This window comes from Schistocerca americana, chromosome 6, assembly GCF_021461395.2.
Source record: "Schistocerca americana isolate TAMUIC-IGC-003095 chromosome 6, iqSchAmer2.1, whole genome shotgun sequence".
Classification (NCBI taxonomy): domain Eukaryota; kingdom Metazoa; phylum Arthropoda; class Insecta; order Orthoptera; family Acrididae; genus Schistocerca; species Schistocerca americana.
The window spans coordinates 249,532,713-249,557,632 of NC_060124.1; the positions used below are offsets into that span (position 1 = coordinate 249,532,713).

A 24,920-nucleotide genomic window follows, 5' to 3' on the forward strand; every position below is an offset into this window, starting at 1 on the left:
TACCAATGGAGGGTGATGCCTTACTGTGATTTGTAACCAGCTGTTCAAAAGAAATGACAACTATGCTACAGACTTAAGGAATCTACATTTTACAGTTACTGAAGTGCAAGATTAAGCTACTGACACAAAAAATCACACAGACAACTTGAGAATTGAAAAAGAAAAAAGCTATACTTATAACTTTCTGCCCTGCTGGTGTGTCACAGGCAGCAGGTAGAAAGTTGACTATGCCAGATGACAGTAATTTTTCATTGTTGTTGTTTGCTCTTGTTTAAGGCACTGAACATCATGGTTATCAGTGCCCTTCCAAATACTTTTGAGAGAGAAATTTGGGTGAAATATCAACATTTCAAAAGCTAGATGAGATCACATTTATTCTCTCACACTCTTTTCCACATTAATACACTCAACCAGACTTAAGTGTATGAAACTGAAAACTGTTAACGAAACTGAAAAATATTAACACAGTCTGTGTTTAAGATACGTGGATACTATCAAAACACAGCTACCAGACCAGAAAAGATATGAAATATAAAGCCTAGATAAAATGATTGGATGATCATTTACATCATAACTGAATGGGTCAACTATTCTCTGTATGCACAAAACTTCCTGTCCAAAGTTTAAGTAAAAGGTCAGACACAACACAAAATTTTAAAATAAGAATCACATTCATCTCACAGTTATTTAGAGTTGGTGGCAGGTCTGCTAATAAACTGGCTTCTGCCCTCTGGGCAGGACATAAAATACTCTCTGTTACAAACTGACTAACTGGAAGCAGTACTCCAAAAGCATCATTAACTGACAGCACCTCACATCTGAGAAGGAAGTGAAGCTACCAGAAGCTATGTCCTACTCTATGATGTGTTAATCACACTTCAAAATCTCTATAATTGGTCACTGATTGCCTCCCCTTTTATTGACTTAAACTTGTTATCCACTTTTTGCACCCATTTTCCTTCCATAGAGACACTATGGACCTTCTCAGCAATGCCATTGTGGCCCACAGAGGGATAGCACATTGAATGAAATTGGGTAGAGGACATACCTCCTTTGCTGTGGAATCGGACACACCATTCTCACAAATTTCGAACAGTTCAGGTACTCAACAGAGTGACACCTCTTTTCCATTTCTTTGCATATAAAAATGGTGTCCTGAATATTCTGGACTGTTTCATATGCTGGGCACATAATGTGCTAGATGGTCTGCTGAATACTGAGGGAACTGAGATGAAGAATTTCGCCTCCCAGTCATGTCTCATGTGATCCATTGCTCACAGATTTGCATAGACATTGGTATGAAATACATCAAGCTGATTGAAAAGATGTATTCTAAAGATTCAATTGAGTAAAAAGATAGAACAGCCAATAGTGTCCCCCGTTTTGGAACCATCAGTATATACTATGTTAAAATTATGGTATTTCTGTGTGCGTGTGTGTGTGTGTGTGTGTGTGTGTGTGTGTGTGTGTGTGTGTGTCAACATATCCATTTGTTTATGGGCCTATCCACCAGTCAATGCCTCAACTAAAAAAGTAAAGCTGTCATCACCCTGACAGTTGGTTTAAACACTGCAGTGTTTCATTAGGCTGAGAACAACATTTGAACTAACTAATCCAGCCAGTTATAGGGAGATTTAGTGTGGACACAAAACCACAGTGCAACTCAGCATTTTTCACTTTAACAAACAGTGACAGAAGTGAAAGAAGTGGTGGCAGATAAAGACCTTAGGTTTGGCTGGAGATCAATCTTAAGAACTATGGATATGTAGTTTTGCAGTTCACTATTAAGCCATACAGCCAATAAATGGAAACATTTATTCCTATTCAAAATGTCATTGAAAATTAGATATTATAGTTACTGGCTTTTAGGGAGCTGGGGGATAAATTGAATCTATTTACCTTTATCTCCTCACTTTTGACTTTAGATGCCTCAAGAGTGACAATAAGGTCAATGTCATCTACAGGTGAGCCCTCTGACACACTCAATCTGTGCAGGATTCGATCCTCAATTTCTTTGAGTTCATTTTTCATTTGTGCACTGCTTACAATAAGTGAACTACGTGCCTCCTCTAGATCTGGCCGTTCCTGCATTACAACAAGTGCCAACAGTTGATCCTGTAAGCCACTGTAAACAAAAGAAAAAGGAAGACCACTAAATTTTTACTTCAATACCATGATTGTAGTGCACACATCTGAAAATTCGGATACAGCTTTGTGTCAACACAAATGTTAAAGCATAAAGTAAGCTATTCTGTATTAAAATAACAGATACTTATAGACGGCATGAATTTCGTAACTTTAGATTGAAATCTGGGCAGGAAATGTTTAAAAACACTGTTTCCCATAAACAAAATGAGTCTGTTGTAGGAGAATGCTGCATTTTCACATATAACATCACATAAAATACAAATAACATCTCAATAACTTCAAATTCAGTGATGGTTTCCCTATCATACTGTACAGCCAGGCCTCTACTGATCCAGGTGTTCTGCTTAATTTTTAGATTCTTCCTACACTCTACTTGTTGCAAAATTAAGCTTTTGTGTCACCATTAAGTTGATGTTCCTGCCTGCCACTGAGTGGTATGTAAAAGCTTCTTTTTTCTGATTTCATTCTAGAGACCCTTTCTCTATTTTATACACTGTGGGTCTTGCTTAAGTCTATAAATGCTTGCAGTGTGTACTCAATCACAAAAGTGCACACACACATGATGGCAAAAAGACATATGCAGTAGGAGGCAATAATGTCGCCAGTGTTCATGCCGGACATATTAATTTCGCTGTTTGTGACATGAATACATGATGTAACCTACGGCCCTTTAGTACAGTGATACTAACAACTTAATGAATATTGCTCACTGGTGTCAAATGATGCTTTCTATTTACCATTCACACTTTTCATCCAGATTACAATACAGGAATGTGTTGTGAAGCTCTTCGAAGGTGTGCAGAGAGGATTGATAAATTCAGAAGTAGAAAGGTTACTTATGAATAGTGATAGAGTCGTTGAATTTTGCATTCATCTTTGGCTTTAGTCAATCCTAGCTCTTCAGCAGCTCGATAATGAGGAAATGGTACCTCATGTTTCCTGTACTCACCTGCCATCAGGTAAAGTGTTCACAGTAAGATTTCTAATAAATGGACAATGTAGTTACAATACTTCTGGAAACATAATTAGGAATTAGATCAACATTGTACATTGACAACTGGTACACAAATCCAGTTCTCTTCCATTATTTGCATGGCTCAGAAAATAATGCAGTAGGTACATTTCATGTGAATAGAAAAAAAAAGATGCAAAATTTTGAACTCTGGTTGCAGAAGCTGAGAACTGGAAATTATCTTGATTAGCACACTAATGGTGTTCAAGTGGCATGACAAAAGAGACATCTATATGTTGTCCACATGTCATACAGTTGGAACAGGATCAACTGGAAAAACAGACCTAATAATTGTGAATGAATGCATTTGAAAAAAAAGGGGGTACAAAAATTTATTTATTCACACACTACACATGCATGTAATACATTCTTGATACCTGTCTATGTCCAAGTTCCCACTAACTATTGTTCTTGAAATTTTGGTGAAGCATCACAAAGAATGAACAAAATAAAGGGGGTAACTATCAGAAAACATCATGCAGCTATGAGAAAAACACTTTCCATGCATTACTGAATCATCTTGGAAAGCAATCCGACCTGGAGAAAATATGTCAGTTGCAGTACGTAAAACAAAAGGAAGGAATAGCAGTAGTGGTGAAAAAGAAGCAGTGTGGGAATATGTTTTAGCCCATTTCTTGGTCTACACTATACTTGAAAGAATTTATGGAAGATAGCCTTTTCCTTCAGTGTAAAGTTTTGTGAATATTAGTAAACAAATAAGCAGACACATCAGTGATGACAATTCAGCACAGTAGGTGCACTGCACTGTGTGACAAAAACGGCCAGCGCAGTTGGGACTGGCGTTAGGTGAGTTACACTACACACAGCAGCTGAAATGTTTGCATGAACTAAGCATTGAAAGGATTAAGTTAAGTGTGAATTTCTTCTATCAATGGTACCTAATTTTAAAAACTAACTACAACACTGAATTTCTACTGGCTTGTAGTTTGTAGGACCAGTGGAGCCAGGTTTTACAAATTATGTTTGAATTCCTTCAATATTTTAATCATTTTTTATATTGTGAGACAGCTAGTTACCAAAATCTTATCTGAACTTTTGGGATGGTTTTATATCCCAAGCTCAGTGAACTTGCTGTCCGCCCTTCATAGCTGAGTGGTCAGCATGACATAATGTCAATCCTAAGGGCCTGAGTTCAGTTCCCAGCTGGGTCAGAGATTTTTGTTGTGTAGTCCTAATCATCCATCATTTCATCCCCATTGACACGCAAGTCACCAGAGTGGTGTCAAATTGGAAAACTTGCACCTGGTGAACGGTCTACCCAATGGGAGGTCCAAGTCACACAACATTTACTTTAAGTGAACTTGTTTGGAGGTTCAGCAGTGAACTGAGAAGATGCTGTGTAGAGGGTGCAACAGAATGACATTTTAAAAATTTGGGAGATTGTAGAGGATGAAATTTTGATATAAGGAACCTGTACCCAGAAAAGTGAAATACAGTCTCCACAGCACTATGTCCTGTCTGCGCATTTGGTAGGCTAAATGAAACACCAGAATACTGTACTCTGAAAAACATTTACTGACAGTAGAGTACAAGCAAATACTGTAAATCTAATCTGTTGCTTCACCACTGTAGATTGAAAATTAATGTTCAATGTGACAACCATCAATCTCTTTACGCAATGTGCTGTGATTAATCATGTTTTGTGTGATTCTCTGCAAGATTCCATCCTAACTTTTTACTGTACCAAATGATGTAAAGATGTGCTTAATAAGCTCAGCTATTGGTACAACTGGTGCTGAGTACACAAAGGACCTTAGTTAACCCAAGAGGAAAAAGTCAGGAGAGGTGAGGTCAGAAACCACAAAGCAGTCTGCAACTGCAAGGAACATCTTTCAGAAATTGAGGCAAGGCATAGTCCAGACAGTTCAAAAACCTTGCACCATTCAAATGATCTAGTAAGACGTGTGGCCAGATATGGTGATCGCCAAAAGTCCACTGTGAATCACACCTGGTACTTTCTCATACAGGTACTGCATTGATTTTCAACAGCCCAGTGGGGAATGTAGAAACATTATTTAACATTTCTGGATATAGTTCACTTCTATCAAAATGTTCAAATTTTCATCTTCTACAATCCCCCACATTTTTAAAATGTCATTCTGTCACAACCTTTAAAACCTTTCCTGGAACATTAAGATCGGAGTACCGTATTGCCATTCTGCATCCAAAGACTGGAGTACCTCATCGCTGTTAGCCATCACATATTGCATCCAATTAGCTACATTTGGCAATTAAGGAGTATCCTGTAGATACACAAGACATGCACAACTGAAGCACAATCACGTAAGACTCTACACATCAACTGAGGCAAAATGGGTAACACTCGATGTCCAAGCAGACGGATGAGTAACTATTACATATGGTGCCACTCACAATGGCTGCAATAACAGATGAAACTATGGCATGTGGACTGGCAATGAAGCCATAACTGGTGTATACTATAATCACGGTAGTCCCCTGGAATGTTATCACACTACAAGTGTTGTGATGAACAACTTCAAAATCACAGTGTATGAGGCACTTATTTACAAGCTGAGATCCACATTAAACAAGATCTAGCCACTGACATTTCTCCTACTGTTCCTATTTCTATACATTTCTTTATTCTTTCTCTCTCCCCAAAATCCAAAGACTTCTATTAAGAATGATGGAGACAGGTTATAAATGAAACCAGGAATTTTTTAGTCTGAATGTGCAGGTTGGTAATCAAAATGTTTATGTTTGAGAGGGTGCTCCTGTATCAATTATGCATAGTGTTACTCTGATGAGGGTATATATGTTATGTTATGTGGTTTATTCATCTCATTACATACAATTTTCAAATCATTTGATTTGATGTACAGGAGACATGTCAAGATTTACAAAAGAAACTTTTTTCACTTTTTTAAGAGAAATACAAAAGTTTACATTATATTTTACATTTCTAAGTTACAGCTACACATGTACATAAAATAATAAATGTATTACAATCCCTGTGTTCAGATTGTGAAGCTGTCCTCAATGAATTCATCGACAGAATAATAACACTTTTCCACCAGGAGAGTAAAGAGCAATCTTTTCAGTGAACCAATCTCCATTTTAAATATATTACTGCCTTATATTTTATTGAAAATTTTTAACCCCATATACTCTGGCGTTTGGGCATAAAGTTTTAAATGATGTGTTGGAAGTTTGAAGTTATCTCTGTGGCGAGTGCTGTAGTTGTGGTCAAAACGGAAATTGTCTAGTGTAGTTGATTTCTATATAGGAACACCACCATCTCATGTATGTAAAGTGAGGGGATAGATAGTATTTTTAAATTTTTTAACAGTGGTCGACAGGATTCCCATTTTTTTGCAACACACATGTTTCTAATTACTTTCTTTTGTAATACTAGGAGCCTAGTGACATTTGCTGAATTTCCCCAGAAGATTATGCCATAACGAATAACTGACTCAAAGTAGCAGTGATAAACTATCTTTCTGGTATCCATGTTTGTGGCACCTGACAAAATACACATTGCAAACGCTAAGTTGTTCAGTTTATTTGCTAAGTAATCTATGTGTACCTTCCAATTTAAATTTTTGTCAAGATTTAGGCCTAAGAACTTCACGTGGTTTGCTTCTGTGATATCCTGATCATTGCAAGTTATCTTTATTTCACTCCTTTCTACTGATTTAGCTTCAAATTGCATCATTTTGGTTTTAGTTACATTTAGTTTTAGTCCATTTTGATAGAACCAAGATTCAAGTTTTTCTAAAGTATTTTTGGCTTTTTCTGGAATATTTTCAGATACCTCATTTTCAATTAGAACTGATGTATCATCAGCAAATAAGACTGAATGAACATCAATAGCAAGTGGTAGGTCATTTACGTAAAAAAGAAACAGGTAGGGACCCAATATCGAACCTTGTGGGACTCCTTGGGGAACTGTTTTCCAGTCTGATGAATAATTGGTTCCATTTGAAGTTAAAATTACTCTTTGTTTCCTACCTGACAGATAAGAGCTAAACCATTTTAAAGCAGTGTCTCTGATTCCATACATCTGTAATTTGTGGAGGAGTAATGCATGGTTCACTGAATCAAAAGCTTTAGTCAGATCACAGAATATACCTGTGACCTTTCTACCTTTATCTAATGTGGAGCATATTTTTTGGATAAACTTATTTATAGCATTCACAGTGCTTTTACCCTGTTGGAATCCGAACTGGTTTTTAAAAATTATATCATTTACAGTTAGAAAGTTATTAATTTGTTTTGCTGCAATCTTTTCAAACACTTTAGAGAAGACCGGCAAGAGAGAGATAGGGCGGTAATTCCCCATATCTTCTGCCAATCCTTTCTTGAATAGAGGTTTGATCTCACCATATTTCAATACCTCTGGAAAGCATCCCTGTTCATAAGATTGATTTATAATAGTTGACAGTGGTTGGGAAATAATATCGTACACATACTTGATTACAGATGTTGTTATTTCATCCCACCCATGTGAGGTTTTGTTTTTTAGACACAATATTTCTTTTTCCACATCCCTTTGGGTTATTTTTTCAAATTGTTTAAAAGATGTGTTCTGGCTGTTTTCCAAATTTGTGATGCCCTGATAGAATGTCATATCCACATCCGATCTTACTACGTTTAGGAAGAATTCATTGAAACAACTTGACATCTGAACAGGGTTTACTATAATTTCATTTTCATGTCTTACTTTGGCTCCTAGTTCAGACTGAACAACTGACCACACTGCTTTTGTCTTATTTCTGAGTTCTCGTATGAATTTATTATTTGCCATTTTTTTAGCTGCCGCTACAACTTTCCCAAATACAGCTTTATACTGTTTGACATAAATAACAAAATCTGGATTTCTGTTTGATTTTAACTCATTGTGGAGCTCTCTCTTTCTAGCACTAGAGATCTTTATTCCTGTTGTAATCCATTTGAGTTTACCATTAACTTTCTTTTGCTTAGTAGGCGAGGGATTACTGTGGCATTTGTGTCTTTCCGATGTGCGTCCAGGAAATGCAGAAATGTCAACCACAGCAATGTTTTTACCAAATGTGTTGGAACATGACCAATGTGCTATTATTCTTTTCATGGATGTCAAAGGATAAACACATATAGACATCAATCAGAGAATGAAGAATTAAACTATCATTGTGCGCCAGGTTCTATGCTGGTTGAAATTCAACACAAAATGTCGGTTGATCTGGGAGGCCAGCGTCATCTATTATGGGAGCCAATCAAGCACAAGGTCTATAGTCCTGATATCTTCCTATATGATTATCACACCTTCAGTCCCTTAAACAAGGCCTTGAAGGATTGACAATTCCTGCTGGACTAGGATGTGCTGCAGACAGTTATGGACTTACTCACACAGCAGGACACAGTGCTTTATCTAATAGGTATCTTCAGCCTGGTGTGTTGATGGGATGATTGCCTAAATGTTCATGGCAATTTTGCCTCCTTGGCATACCAATTCTGGGCTGTATGGCCTTTGAACAGAAACTTTTGAATGTCCCTTATAGTTGCCTCCCCTAGATTCCCTAACTACTCAGGGATCCAGCCCTGCATTTGTGTCCAGGCAAACTTGTTTAGGAATACTGCAGCTCACTTCAAATGTCAGAGGACCTAGAAGTGGAGGGATAGTTACAGTCACGGATTGTTGCACAGTTTTATACCCGAAACCAAATACGTTAATAAAAATGATAACTAGTACAAGGAACTTAGGGACTTTATTGGATATGGAGCACAGCAACAGAATAGAAAGAAGAAAACTTCCTGTAATCCTTGCATTAGCACACTTTAAAACTAATCTTACTGCTCTGATTAAAACTAGAATATTGAGGGAAGAAACATTACTGAAAGGAGTAAAAACAACATTATCTTTTGGAATGAGATTTTCACTCTGCTGCGGAGTGTGCGCTGATATGAAACTTCATGGCAGATTAAAACTGTGTGCCCGACCGAGACTCGAACTCGGGACCTTTGCCTTTCGCGGGCAAGTGCTCTACCAACTGAGCTACCGAAGCACGACTCACGCCCGGTACTCACAGCTTTACTTCTGCCAGTACCTCGTCTCCTACCTTCCAAACTTTACAGAAGCTCTCCTGCGAACCTTGCAGAACTAGCACTCCTGAAAGAAAGGATATTGCGGAGACATGGCTTAGCCACAGCCTGGGGGATGTTTCCAGAATGAGATTTTCACTCTGCAGCGGAGTGTGCGCTGATATGAAACTTCCTGGCAGATTAAAACTGTGTGCCCGACCGAGACTCGAACTCGGGACCTTTGCCTTTCGCGGGCAAGTGCTCTACCAACTGAGCTACCGAAGCACGACTCACGCCCGGTACTCACAGCTTTACTTCTGACAGTACCTCGTCTCCTACCTTCCAAACTTTACAGAAGCTCTCCTGCGAACCTTGCAGAACTAGCACTCCTGAAAGAAAGGATATTGCGGAGACATGGCTTAGCCACAGCCTGGGGGATGTTTCCAGAATGAGATTTTCACTCTGCAGCGGAGTGTGCGCTGATATGAAACTTCCTGGCAGATTAAAACTGTGTGCCCGACCGAGACTCGAACTCGGGACCTTTGCCTTTCGCGGGCAAGTGCTCTACCAACTGAGCTACCGAAGCACGACTCACGCCCGGTACTCACAGCTTTACTTCTGCCAGTACCTCGTCTCCTACCTTCCAAACTTTACAGAAGCTCTCCTGCGAACCTTGCAGAACTAGCACTCCTGAAAGAAAGGATATTGCGGAGACATGGCTTAGCCACAGCCTGGGGGATGTTTCCAGAATGAGATTTTCACTCTGCAGCGGAGTGTGCGCTGATATGAAACTTCCTGGCAGATTAAAACTGTGTGCCCGACCGAGACTCGAACTCGGGACCTTTGCCTTTCGCGGGCAAGTGCTCTACCAACTGAGCTACCGAAGCACGACTCACGCCCGGTACTCACAGCTTTACTTCTGCCAGTACCTCGTCTCCTACCTTCCAAACTTTACAGAAGCTCTCCTGCGAACCTTGCAGAACTAGCACTCCTGAAAGAAAGGATATTGCGGAGACATGGCTTAGCCACAGCCTGGGGGATGTTTCCAGAATGAGATTTTCACTCTGCAACGGAGTGTGCGCTGATATGAAACTTCCTGGCAGATTAAAACTGTGTGCCCGACCGAGACTCGAACTCGGGACCTTTGCCTTTCGCGGGCAAGTGCTCTACCAACTGAGCTACCGAAGCACGACTCACGCCCGGTACTCACAGCTTTACTTCTGACAGTACCTCGTCTCCTACCTTCCAAACTTTACAGAAGCTCTCCTGCGAACCTTGCAGAACTAGCACTCCTGAAAGAAAGGATATTGCGGAGACATGGCTTAGCCACAGCCTGGGGGATGTTTCCAGAATGAGATTTTCACTCTGCAGCGGAGTGTGCGCTGATATGAAACTTCCTGGCAGATTAAAACTGTGTGCCCGACCGAGACTCGAACTCGGGACCTTTGCCTTTCGCGGGCAAGTGCTCTACCAACTGAGCTACCGAAGCACGACTCACGCCCGGTACTCACAGCTTTACTTCTGCCAGTACCTCGTCTCCTACCTTCCAAACTTTACAGAAGCTCTCCTGTGAACCTTGCAGAACTAGCACTCCTGAAAGAAAGGATATTGCGGAGACATGGCTTAGCCACAGCCTGGGGGATGTTTCCAGAATGAGATTTTCACTCTGCAGCGGAGTGTGCACTGATATGAAACTTCCTGGCAGATTAAAACTGTGTGCCCGACCGAGACTCGAACTCGGGACCTTTGCCTTTCGCGGGCAAGTGCTCTACCACCTGAGCTACCGAAGCACGACTCACGCCCGGTACTCACAGCTTTACTTCTGCCAGTACCTCGTCTCCTACCTTCCAAACTTTACAGAAGCTCTCCTGCGAACCTTGCAGAACTAGCACTCCTGAAAGAAAGGATATTGCGGAGACATGGCTTAGCCACAGCCTGGGGGATGTTTCCAGAATGAGATTTTCACTCTGCAGCGGAGTGTGCGCTGATATGAAACTTCCTGGCAGATTAAAACTGTGTGCCCGACCGAGACTCGAACTCGGGACCTTTGCCTTTCGCGGGCAAGTGCTCTACCAACTGAGCTACCGAAGCACGACTCACGCCCGGTACTCACAGCTTTACTTCTGCCAGTACCTCGTCTCCTACCTTCCTAGAGCTCTTGCCCGCGAAAGGCAAAGGTCCCGAGTTCGAGTCTCGGTCGGGCACACAGTTTTAATCTGCCAGGAAGTTTCATATCAGCGCACACTCCGCTGCAGAGTGAAAATCTCATTCTGGAAACATCCCCCAGGCTGTGGCTAAGCCATGTCTCCGCAATATCCTTTCTTTCAGGAGTGCTAGTTCTGCAAGGTTCGCAGGAGAGCTTCTGTAAAGTTTGGAAGGTAGGAGACGAGGTACTGGCAGAAGTAAAGCTGTGAGTACTGGGCGTGAGTCGTGCTTCGGTAGCTCAGTTGGTAGAGCACTTGCCCGCGAAAGGCAAAGGTCCCGAGTTCGAGTCTCGGTCGGGCACACAGTTTTAATCTGCCAGGAAGTTTCATATCAGCGCACACTCCGCTGCAGAGTGAAAATCTCATTCTGGAAACATCCCCCAGGCTGTGGCTAAGCCATGTCTCCGCAATATCCTTTCTTTCAGGAGTGCTAGTTCTGCAAGGTTCGCAGGAGAGCTTCTGTAAAGTTTGGAAGGTAGGAGACGAGGTACTGGCAGAAGTAAAGCTGTGAGTACTGGGCGTGAGTCGTGCTTCGGTAGCTCAGTTGGTAGAGCACTTGCCCGCGAAAGGCAAAGGTCCCGAGTTCGAGTCTCGGTCGGGCACACAGTTTTAATCTGCCAGGAAGTTTTAACATTATCTTTTGTCTACTCTTATGTCTATGGTTATTATCTTTGTGTTTGCTTTCCTTGGAACCACTCCTCAGCTTTTCTGTTTGAAATGTACTTGCCATATTTCCTCCCCTTTTTTCAGACTTTCACTGTCTATGTTATTAGATTACACCTCGTCCTTCATTTTGGAAATTGGTTTATGATACACTTCCAAATTATGATTGTATTAATTGGTTCCACAGCCACCTTTCTTCTTCCAGAACACAGTGTTACTTTTTATTCCTCATTTTACATCTCCTTATTGCAGTAGGGAACGATTTGGCAGGTGTAGGATCTTTTAAATCATCTGCACCATCAAAATAGCATGATGAATTGAACAACTCCTCTGCTTATGCTGTTTCTATACTTCTAATTACAACAATAAATAATTCATGTTCAAGGTTAAAAAACATAATAAGGTTCCTTACACACAAGCTTTCCTGTATTTTATTGAAACTTATTTTAAAAGAGCTCCTCATATTAAACTATGAAACTTACCTTGGCACTAGAGTGAAGTTGACCAACATAACCTTGCCAGTGAGTTCAGGTGTGTAATGAGGATTTGGAAGTTTTGTTGTAATGTACAACCTAAAATCATGGTTGTAAGGTATTACACTATCACCCAACTTTAGCATATCTGTGCCTCTCTGTTGAAATACTTGTCGAAGAAGCACTGGATCCAAAGCAGAATCTATCTCTGCACCCACATTTTCAATGAGGCATGGCTTGCCCAGACGTATAGCAGATTCCAGTGTCCGTAGCAGGTCTGAATCTGACAGCCTTACAATTGACATACCTGACTCCTTTCCCTAAAAATCACAAAATGATTAAACTACCTCTAAAAATTATGTACAACAAAAACACAGAAATATTCAATGGTTAAATTAACTAAGTGGCCACAGAATAAATCAATACAAATTATTTCACACAAGAAAGAAACCTTTTATGAAATAGCTTAGTGATTGTCTAATCTAATCTAAAGAAATGACACTTGGAACTGCAAAACTGCATGCTTATGGCTCAATCTGTATCACTTCAGGCAGGGGAGTTACCTTCATAGTCTCAGATGTTATTGAAATTTGCGTATGTTAAAATTCAGGAGTAAGTAAGAAACACATATTTTTTTTGTTTTCTCCAAAAAAATTCCTGCCTCGAGATACAGGCCACCCAAGATGAAACTGCGAACACCATTTTGAAGATGCATCTCAGAATTTTTTTTAAAATGCTGTATCTCTGTGACAGTTCTCGACATTTTGTTAAGAGTCTTTTTTATCTGAAAGATAATTGCTTCATGATTACAATGGTATCCTCAATTTGGACATATTTTTTGAAGTTCTTTTACTCTCGCCTTTTGAATTTTTGTTATAATTTACAAAATCCAAATCCCCCCCTGAAAATGCCAATCCAGGAAAGTTAGATTTTTTTCTGTTGAATAGTACCATGTAGTACTATATTCTCTGTAAAGGATAGCTTCCACTTTTACGTCGGCCAGGTTTTATTTTAAATATTATTACTAAGGATAATGTGTGTCTTCACTGAAATTGTTTCTTACTAATTTCTTTGTTACAATGTTTATTTTTATTGTCTTTGTTGCAGTTATTTCTTATCACTTTCTTTGTTGCAGTTATCTCTTTTCATTTTCATTGTTGCAGATATTTCTTACACTTTGTTTTAGTTTCTTGTCAGTTTCTTTGTCATGGTTGTTCATTGCCAGGTTTCTGTATTGTAGTTGTTCAGTGCTAGTTTGTTTACTGAAGAGGCTTCTAAGAAATCTGAGGCTATCCAGTGAGTTCTGTGTTTTCATGAGGAATTTGCCAGTTGACACAGTTGTAGTGTGTTTTGTGAAAAAAACTGTTTGAAATCACTTTTGACCAGGGCCACAGGAGAGTGAAATGTGCTGACTATTTGCATCTCCATAAAAGAGCGATACGCAAGACAAACAAAAAGCAAACTTTGTTCAGGTTGGGAATGAGTGTTCTCATTGGAAGACTGTGTCAAAGTGAAGATGTTTCCAGCGATGACATTTTGTGAACTAAATGTTTTGATGGAATAACAACAATGATAGAATCTGAACAAGGTGAAGCCTCCCATGGTGCAGATGATGCAGATTTTCCATCAATATAGGAAGAATTAAATACCCTGAGTCAGTCAACTGAAGAGGCAGGTGTTAGTCCTGTTAATAAACCGTGATCTGTCAAGTCGCGTCATCAGCTCTATGCATCAAGAAAGCGCAGACAAATTACTAAAGCTATGAATGAATACACTATAGCAAAACTGACCACACTCTTCAAAGTAGAAATTCCATCTTCAGAGGAAGATGAACCAAAGCACTCTTGCACCCCTTGCCAGGAATTTTTCACAAATATCAGTTCAGCTGTTGAATATTGTGCATCCTACAGCGAAAAGGTGCAAGTTTTAACTATTATTCCAGAGACATTTTCAAAGAAAACAATTTTGAACCACTCTTCATCAGTATCAAATTATATGGGAGACAAATCAAGAAATGTGAGGTCTGTAAAAAGAGTCTTAGGAAGAGCAAATCCCTATTATGGTCATACTGTAGAAGCAGCTCAAGTTGAAATAGAATCTGGAAGATAAATGGGACTGTTCTCTCCAGAGTGCCAACAAAAAAGACACTATAACTGTAACAGTTGTAGGTCAAAAAGTTGAGAAAGTGAAGAGGTACATGACTCACAGTATTGAAGAAACTTTTGCAATTTATAAGAGAAACTATACAACTTCACATATTGGAAGATCAAAATTTTATGCACTACAACCTAAGTGGGTAGTTCCACACCCACCTAGAGATGGTTATGTGTGTACTATGCAAATTTTGAACTTTGTGTGGTAACTTTGAAGAACTTACTGGAGCACGTGACATATGACACCTTGATTGGGCATGTGAAGTCATTAGTAGTCTGTAATGTAAAGCAAGAGACTTGTTTGTTTCAAGAATGTGGTGACAGTCATAGAAAGGGAGGACTGTCTTTACAGACACTTGGCCTGGACAATGTAGCAGATAATTCTGCAGAAATTACATATGTGACATTGGAGGAAAATAAGCTTATTAAGAAAACTGTTGCCTTCAACAGTTTCATTGATGAACTTGGTAAATGGTCAGTGAAAGCAGTAACACACTAGCATCTGTAGAAACTGCAACAGCAACACACTGTAGAAGTGAAAGGATGTGTACAGGCTGAAGAACTATGTTTAGTGCTTCATTGTGATTTTGCTGAGAACTGGTCTGTAATTCTCACACAAGAAGTACAAGGGTGTCCATTGGAGTAATGACCAGGTTTCAATTATTAAAGGAGAGACATATTTTCAAAACAAGACCACAAGTGTTACAGTTATAAGTGATGACATATGAAATGACTCATCACATGCTTTGCTAGCAATGTGCAAAATTCTTCAAATGCAAACAGGGGCAGAGAAGATCATCATTATTTCTGATTGTGCTCCAAGTCATTTTAAAAATCATTACCAGATGTTTGAATTGAGTTAAGTCGCTAGTGCCAACTGACTGGGTACGCAGTGCTATTGGTCATGGGAAGGGGCCTTTTGATGGTGTAGGCGGCCTGCTGAAGCATCATGCTACAACACAATCTTTCCAGACCAAATACAGCTGCAATTCAGAATGCTGTGGATTTTATAAGAGTCATGAAATCTTACACATCCACAGCACATCCACAGCTCTCATTCTTTTGTCCAAAGAGAAAATTGAAGAATTCCATGAGGAGAAAAAAGAAGAATGGTCCAAACAAACTACCCCTGTGAAAGGAATTCAGAAGACACATTTTTGGAGTCAAAGTGATGGATGAATTCATATTGCATGCACTTTAAAGAAGAAGAAAGAAGAAATTTCATTCGTTCAGCCAAAACCTCAGAAACATCAGGATAATATTCAGAATCACAACCTGAGGAGAGGGATGTTTGTCGTCTGTGTATGACTGTGACTGGTGGATTGCAGAGGTTATGGACACCAGATATGAGTTAAATGGAATTGTAGTGAACTTTATGCTACCACATGGACCACTTGCTGGATATAGGTTTCCAGCTGATGGACAGCAACAATGCCTCCAGTGTTCGCTTCCTGTTCACAATGTTTTGAAGACTGTAAGTGCTCCAGTTACTATTGGCTCAACAGGCAGGTGTCACTCTATATCAAAGGAAGATATAGAAGTAATGGAACACTTTTTTTAGTTCATTGACTGGCTCATTTAAGTACAAAACTGAGTGCACAGAAGTTGTATAAATTGAAACCTTTAAGTCTTTGGACCTTTCACATACATTTTGGAACCATTTGAAATGTTTGAAAAATAACTGTCTTTACTCATATTTCAAAACTAAAATTATGTTAAATAAGGCTAGGTTCTGATTTTTATGAGATTGTTATGTGATGATAAAAAAAGTTTTATATACGGTAAAAATTTCAATTCTTTATAAAACCTGTTCAATCCAAAAGTGGAAGTTCTCCTGTTCAGGAAATGTAGATCTGTATGGTACTAATCAAAATCAAAATCAAAATTTTATGGATTGGCATTTTTGAGAAAAAAAAATCCATAAATTACAAAAAAGTTCAGAACACTATAGTACAAGAAATTTGACAAATAAGTCCAAATGGATGATTTATTTGTAATTATAAAGCAATTATTTTTCAAATAAAAAAAACAACAAAATACATAGAACTGTTCCAGAGAAACAGCATTTTAACATTTTTTTCAAAATTCGCATCTTCAAAATGGTACGCACAGTGTCATCTTTGGAGGGCTGTATCTCGGAGCAAAAATTTTTTTGGAGAAAACTAAAAAATATGTGTTCCTTACTTAGTCCTTAATTTTAACATATGCTAAATTCAATAACATTCAAGACTATGAAGGTGAGAATTTTTCCAAGCCTGCCTTAACTGATATGGACTATGCCTAATGCAAATCTTATTAAAAGTACTTCATTCATTTGTGGAAGATGAATGGAGAACAGTAGGAATCTAGAAATACTACTATGAATTCACTAGAAGAATTTATCACAGGCTGTTACTCCTTATATACTTATCATGACTTCCTTCATTTTGATAACAAACAAACTTCTTCCAGAATTACTTTTTTTCCACTATCCACTTCACTTATTGAACATCAAAATGGAGACTATGAGACAGTAGCATAACAGACCAAGATTCACCAACTGCAGTACACATTACATCTCTTTAATAAACATCAGCTAGAGTGGAACAGATATTCAACTTTTTCATATACATTTAAGCTCACAGTATCTAATAGGTGACTTGTTATCTGAAATACAAGGGGAAGAGCTGCAACTAGCTGTAGGTCAAAGTAGGATGCTGCAGACTACAAGCAAACAAACTAGGTGTAGGTTGGTACAAAAAGACAGGAGGAAGAAAAAAGTCTTGCTGCTAGGTAGTAGCAATGGCAAGGGTGTACGCCAGATGTCACAGGAAAAATTATGAACAGGGTACCAGGTCACAAGTACTGTGGATTCAAGTGCCAGACTTATCGAGATGACAGTTCATATCAAATTTTTGTAAAGATTTTGAAAAAGCAGATCAGGTAATCATAGTATGTGGAGCAGGGAATGGCCTGGCTGAAGACAGGAATTACAGCATTGGAGGTCATATTAATAGGAGTAGCAACTGCACACACACACATGTGAAGTGTCCCACAACACCATGACCAACCCTGGTTAACACTGCTGTGAGCTGTATGAACACACAGTTGAGTGGGCTGCTGCTGACTGAAAGGAAATCTCATATTAGTGCAGTGCCCATTGCTACAGTGGGAGACTGGGTATACTAGACATGGTCTGTGCTTGAATAAGAAGGGAAAGGGAGGCTGGCTCAGATTCTTGTAGAAAAATAAGGGCCTCCTTCCCCCCCCCCCCCCCCCCCCCCCCCCCCCCTTGACACAAAACAAGATCCCTGTGGTTACTGGTATCAGTGGGGTACTTTTTTTTTTAGTGCAGAATCAGAATTTTGGCATCCCGTTATGAAGTAAATTAATATAACAGAAGAGCTCCACAAAATGTCTGAATAGAGACAAAAGTAAGAGTGGCATATTTCGTCGGAATCTAAATGGATTGAGTAATAAGGTAGAAGAGCTTCTTGTTTGTTTGGAAAAATTACTCTCATCACTTTCCCAAATGATGCTGAAATGGTGAGGACATCACAGACACCCAGTAGCCAAGTAGAGAAAATTCCCAACCTGGCTGAGAGGCACCTGGGAACCTGTGATCCTGAGGCAGCAATGCTAGCCACTAGACCACAAGCTGGGGACCCTCTATAAGAAAGGTGATAGAAGAAGTGTTAATAACTACCAACCTGTTTCAGTACTGACATCATTTTCTAACATTTTTTTGAGAAGCTGATGTGTTCTGGAATAGTATCCCACCAGAGCAACAATAATATGCTCAGCAAATCACAGTTCAGGTTTCAGAAGAATGGCTCCACTGTGAATCCCATTTACATGTTCATCACCAAATTTTAAAAAATAGCAAAGCTTGGTAATTTCAGGTGAATACAGGATTATGAATACCAAATCAAATAATGGAAATGCAGGAGTAGGGAAAAAAAAGGTGGGAGAGAGAGAGAGAGAGAGAGAGAGAGAGAGAGAGAGAGAGAGAGAGAGAGCACACTCATCTTTCCACTGTCTCGAACACCCAATATTTTAAGTATGAGGGTGAGAGAGTTGAGATGTGTCTATTTCACTGCCGGTTTCTGTGTGTGAAAGATGGATACGTATCGGGAGAATACAGCAATAGTGACAGTCTATCGGCGTCGACAAGTGTTTGCAGTGTGTGCCTGAGAATCTGTACGTCCAGTACAAGGAGCAGGCATGCTCTATTTCTTGACAGTGTAACGACTGTATTGTTGTGAACAAATCAATTATGTATTGAACTAAATACACCTACATTTGACTTTCGGATGTTGGACTTGCGAGAAGCAAGAACTGGTTTTATAGTGGTTATTAAACCAAAATCATTATAATTGTGTCTGCTAGTTTCTAACGATCTAAGATGGTGTTGACTCGTGAGAGTTGAACATTTGTGTGAATCCTGTGAAGTAGCTTTATTGTGGAGATGAAAATATAACAGAGTTGAACAAAAGTATCCTGGGAGTACAGAATCATTTCAAGAGTAGAAAAGAAGTCTATTTTGAAATTACCTTAACCAGCTATAGTTTTTGGAGAAGAAGAGTTTGTGAAGATCAATGCTGCCGTCTGACCCGAGAAGAAGATCGGCTGCACACAATATGTGAGTCAACTTCGAGAGATGTGTGACTCTTGCACGCCAGTACCACACTGTCTCTTCTATCGTCCAAAGACCATTAGAAGCCCAAGCCTACCACAGTAGTATAAGTTTATATGCCATCTAGCTCCAAAGATGATGAAGAGATTAAAGAAATGTATGATGAGGTAAAAGAAATTATTCAGATAGTTAAGGGCGATGAAAATATAATAGTCATGGGGGAGTGGAATTCTATTTTAGGAAAAGGAAGGGAAGGAAAAGTAGTAGATGAATATGGAATGGGGGTAAGGAATGAAAGGGGAAGCTGCCTGGTAGAATTTTGCACAGAACATAACTTAATCATAGCTAACACTTGGTTTAAGAATCTTGAAAGAAGGTTGTATACATGGAAGAGGATTGGAGACACTGGAAGGTTTCTGACAGATTACATAATGGTAAGACAGAGATTTAGGAACCAGGTTTTCAATTTTAAGACATTTCCAGGGGCATATGTGGACTCTGGCCATAATGTATTGGTTATGAACTGTAGATTAAAACTGAAGAAACTACAAAAAGGTAGGAATGTAAGGAGATGGGACATGGATAAACTGAAAGAACCAGGGGTTGTAAGGAGTTTCAGAGAGAGTATTAGGGAACGATTGACATGAACAGGGGAGGTAAAGTATTAGGGAATGGTTGACATGAACAGGGGAAGTAAATACACTAGAAGAAAAATGGGTAGCTTTGAGAGATGAAAAAGTGAAGGCAGCAGAGGACCAAGAAGGTAAAGAGGCGAGGGTTTGTAGAAATCCTTGGGTAACAGAAGAGATACTGAATTTAATTGACAAAAATATAAAAATGCAGTAAATGAACCAGGCGAAAAGGAATACAAGTGTCTCAAAAATGAGATCGACGGGAAGTGCAAAATTGCTAAGCAGGGATGGCAAGAGGCCAAATGTAAGGGCACAGAAGCACGTATCACTAGGAGTTAGATAGATACTGACTTAAGGAAAATTTAGAGAGACCTTTGGAGAAAAGAGAACCACCTGTATGAATATCAAGAGCTCAGAGGGAAAACCCATCCTAAGCAAAGAAGGTAAAGCAGAAAGACTGAGGGAGTATATAGAGCGTCTATACAATGGAGATGTACTTGAGGGCAATAATATGGAAATGGAAGATGATGTAGAGGAAGATGAAACAGGAGATACAATACTGCATGAAGAATTTGGCAGAGCAACAAGGCCACAGGAGCAGACGACATTCCATTAAAAATACTGGTAGCCTTGGGAGAGCCAGCCATGATGAAACTCTTCCATCTGGTGAGCAAGATGTATGAGGCAGGTGAAATACCTTCACACTTCAAGAAGAATATAATAACTGCAATACCAAAAAAAGCAGGGGTTGACAGATGTGAAAATTATCGAACTATCAGTTTAATAGGCCACGGCTGCAAAATACTAACATGAATTCTTTACAGACGAATGGAAAAACTGGTAGAAGCTGAGCTCGGGGAAGATCAGTTTGGATTCTGTAGAAATGTGAGGAAATACTGACCCTATGACTTATCTTAAAAAATAGATTAAGGAAAGGCAAACCTACATTTCTAGCATTTGTAGACTTAAGAGAAAACTTTTGACACTGTTGACTGGAATATTCTCTTTCAAATGCTGAAGGTGGCAGGGGTAACATACAGGGAGCAAAAGGCTCTTTACAATTTGTACAGACACCAGATGGCAGTTAAAGAGTCAAGGGGCATGAAAGGGGGACCGAGTAACGAGTGAGATATGGTTGTAGCCCATCCCTGATGCTACTCAATCTGTATATCGAGCAAGCAGTAAAGGAAACAAAAGAAAAATTTGGAGTAGTAATTAAAATCCAAGGAGAAGAAATAAAAACTTTGTAATTATGTCAGAGACAGAAAAGGACCTGGAAGAGCAACTCAATGGAATGGGCAGTGTCTTGCAAGGACGATGTAAGATGAACATCAACAGTAGCAAAATGAGGATAATGGAATGTAGTCGAATTAAATCAGGTGAAGCTGAGGGTATTACAATAGGAAATGAGACATTAAAAGTAGTAAATGAGTTTTGCTATTTGAGCAGCAAAATAACTGATGATGGTTGAAATATAGAGGATATAAAATGTAGACTGGCTATGGCAAGGGAAGCATTTCTGAAGAAATTTATTAACATCGAGTATAAATTTAAGTGCCAGGAAGTCTTTCCTGATAGTATTTGCATGGAGTATAGCATTGTATGGAAGTGAAACACGGACAATAAACAGTTTAGACAAAAAGAGACTAGAAGCTTTCAAAATGTGGTGCTACAGAAGAATGCTGAAGATTAGATGTATATATCACTATGAGGAAGTACTGAATAGAATTGAGGAGAAGAGGAATTTGTGACACAACTCGACTAGAAGAAGGGATCGGTTGGTAGGACATGTTCTGAGTCATCAAGGGACCACCAATTTAGTACTGGAGGGAAGTGTGGAGGGTAAAATTCACAGAGGGAGACCGAGAGATGAATACGCTAAGCAGATTCTGTAAGATGTAGGTTGCAGTAGTAATTCGAAGATGAAGAGGCTTGCACAGGATAGAGTAGCATCGAGAGCTGCATCAAACCAGTTTCTGGACTAAAGGCCACAACAGCAACATCTAAGGCATTAGACTGTACGGATCACCACCTTCTCCTAGATATGCAGTTGGTGGTATAGCCAAACAATGGATGTCATATCTAACCAATAGAATGCAGATTATTGCACTTAATAATTCAAACAATGTAATCAGTGGAGATTCCTCGAGTGGGAGAAGTCATACATGGGGTTTCCGCTGGTTTAAACATTGGTCCGCAGTGTCCTTCTCATATGTAAATGATCTGATGGGCCTGTGATCGGCAATCAAAGAGTATCTGCAACATCCACCAGCACAGCTCATGTATGGTGAAGAGCTACCCCTACTAATTACCAACTTTTCCAGACACTGTCACTGAGTTCAATCAACACCTGTAAGAAATGATGACCCAAATCACCCATCCACTCTTCCGATACATGGATACAGGAGTGTCTTTATATATGAGAACCTCTACAGCGTACCCTTTGTCTGACTGAAGGATGAACTTATCCAACCACTAGTTATGCCACTATACAATGGCCTGTGAAAGGTCCTACTGCGTGGAGCACACACCTTTAAAATTCAATGTAATGGATGAGATGAAATGGTTCCTACTGAGCAGTTAAACCCGGCATACTTGGACATGGAGGCACCTGTGGACACCAACCCAGGACAACCTGTCACACCACCTCCAAGTGGTTCAGTGCAGAGGAACACACCCTCTAGACTGGCTGCCACCAGCAGGAACCCCTGATGGTTCCAAAGACTACAAGAACGGGCTGTATTATAAACCACCACTTCCCTGAAACACCTGTGGCTCTGGATTAAAATAAAAAAGGAATTTTTTTATTGGAAGGGGGAGGGGGGCTGATCTAACAACACAGATCAACCAATAAAGGACTAACTAAAACAGTGTGAGATCACCGAGACTGAAGGACTTGGGATTACTCTAATTTGGTGTGATTCTTGAAGTGTTGATGAATTATTTGTTCTGAGATACTGTGTTGTCATTAAAGGTAATAGTGACAAAAACCATGTCTTCCACTGGACTACCTAGATTTTTTTAATGACATTTGTATAGCCTAATTAGCGGTGTACATCATATTAAGGTAACAAAAGCATGCAGTTGAAGATCAGAATCTAACAGTGGTTATGGCAAAACACGCAATGATGTTTGGTTATGGATCAGAAATTAATTATTTCACAAGCTAATTAGTTTAAGGTAATTTAACATATTTCACTGGTGGTCGGAATGTTTACCATTCAAATACGATGTACGTCATTATACTGGATTCTGCTAATTAGCTTACAGGTTTTTTTCCACATACTGAACTACAGTATTAACTTCAATTAATTATAACTTTGAATTAATATAATCTACAGCTAAATCAATGGTATCAATGGAATCAGTGCAGTAAGAAGAATAAACTGAACAATGATTTTAAACTGAACTTTGCCAGATAACTGATTTGCAGGTTTCCATGTACCTATCACAACTAATAACTAATTATATCAGAGATTTAAAAAAAAATACCTTGAGAAAAAATCAATACCTGTTGGGAGCAGAAGATGTTAACAGATGGGGAATGCTCACTTGCTACATCTCAAATGTTCATGAGTATCTCTATGATCTCTCTCTCAGTGCAATCATGCCATCTTGTTATTTTCTTTGTAGAATGGCTGAGAAAAACACTGTTACGCGTCTTCATGAACAATATGACATGAAGCAAAACAAGACCACATAGCTGGACACACCTTAGCGAACAAAACTGTGAAAGGTTACTGTGATTTGCAGTGGAAAATCTGCTGTATGCCTAAACAGCATGCAGGTACATCAGAGGTGTCACGGCTATACATGTCATTAGCACTTAGGGGTCAGCAAGGAGGCTCAAGTCAAGTCATTGATAGCACTCGAGAAAAAGCCATAGGCTGCACTTCAATTTGACAACAGTACCTGCGGAGAGGTGAAGCATGACAAGTTACTTCATCAACAGTAGTCAAAGGGATAAGGTTGTGTCCTGTTACTCTCGCTGGTATGGTTCCCTCCTCATTCCTCTCTACAAAGCCAATGTTTAGGAAACATTTTGCATCTCAGTTCTTAAAAAATTATATTAAAACACTTAAGTGTTTGCTCATCATGTGAACAATGAATTTAACATTTGTTATACAGGCAGAAATCCAGGTATACATGAAATAAAAATCATTTATTTCTTGTACATACCATATTACGCACCCAACGGTTTGCTTGGCCCTGAGGATCTATAAACAACGGCCACCGTCGGGAATTGAAAGCCAGAACAGCATTCTCAGCTGACAGTGTATCTCTTGGCAAGCCAAAGATCTGCCAAGTGCGAATGAGTACTGGATCCCCCATTGTAGAAACTGGCGAGACGTTGTCTGTATGCGGTATGGCACGTTCTGACACCAAAGTAATCCACTTCGATATGAGATTGCGACGATAGCTGTCAGTGAATGGTGTCAAATATGCCACTGCACCTGAAATCACCAGGAAAAGTAGAAAATGTGTAGCACACACGTAAAACAATTTTCAAAGGAATGCAATAATGAATGACAACAGGAACAGATTCACACAAGAAATGAGAACATGGAGAAATGGTTGAGGTTATTAAATCAGGAAAGAAAATAATAAAACACATTCATGCCAAACTTATTCAGGAGGACCCTTTGAGTGCACAGGATATGCAAATGTGCTGCAATATTTTGTAGGAAAATGATTAGCTAGAAAATGATTATCTATCAGATGTGTCAAACTTGCAAAAAATTATGCCTGTAAGTTCACCACCGAGGTTTGGAACAGGGTCAGTTTTGATAATGGTACAAAATCATGTACATAAATAACTTCATAACATTACCATACTTTTTTTTCACTTTGTAACATTAACATGGTCAAGTGTGCCTCTATCATTAAATTACTTACAGAGTAACTCTAATTTACTCATTGATTACAGCTGAGTCATTTTCTATTATTAGAATAGTCTAATAATATGTATAACTCACAA

At 39.3% G+C, this 24,920-nt stretch overlaps 1 protein-coding gene across 1 annotated transcript in view; it reads right to left on the minus strand.

The window, feature by feature from the left end:
- The window catches only part of LOC124620075 (dynein axonemal heavy chain 1-like), an 804,068-nt gene that overhangs the window by 172,139 nt on the left and 607,009 nt on the right, over positions 1-24,920 (minus strand). Inside the window, exons 40-42 of the mRNA XM_047146741.1 lie at positions 24,122-24,396; positions 12,552-12,862; positions 1,900-2,125 (exon numbers count right to left, since the gene is read on the minus strand). Coding sequence (XP_047002697.1) covers positions 1,900-2,125; positions 12,552-12,862; positions 24,122-24,396 — 812 coding nt within the window. The remainder of the gene's footprint in view (positions 1-1,899; positions 2,126-12,551; positions 12,863-24,121; positions 24,397-24,920) is intronic.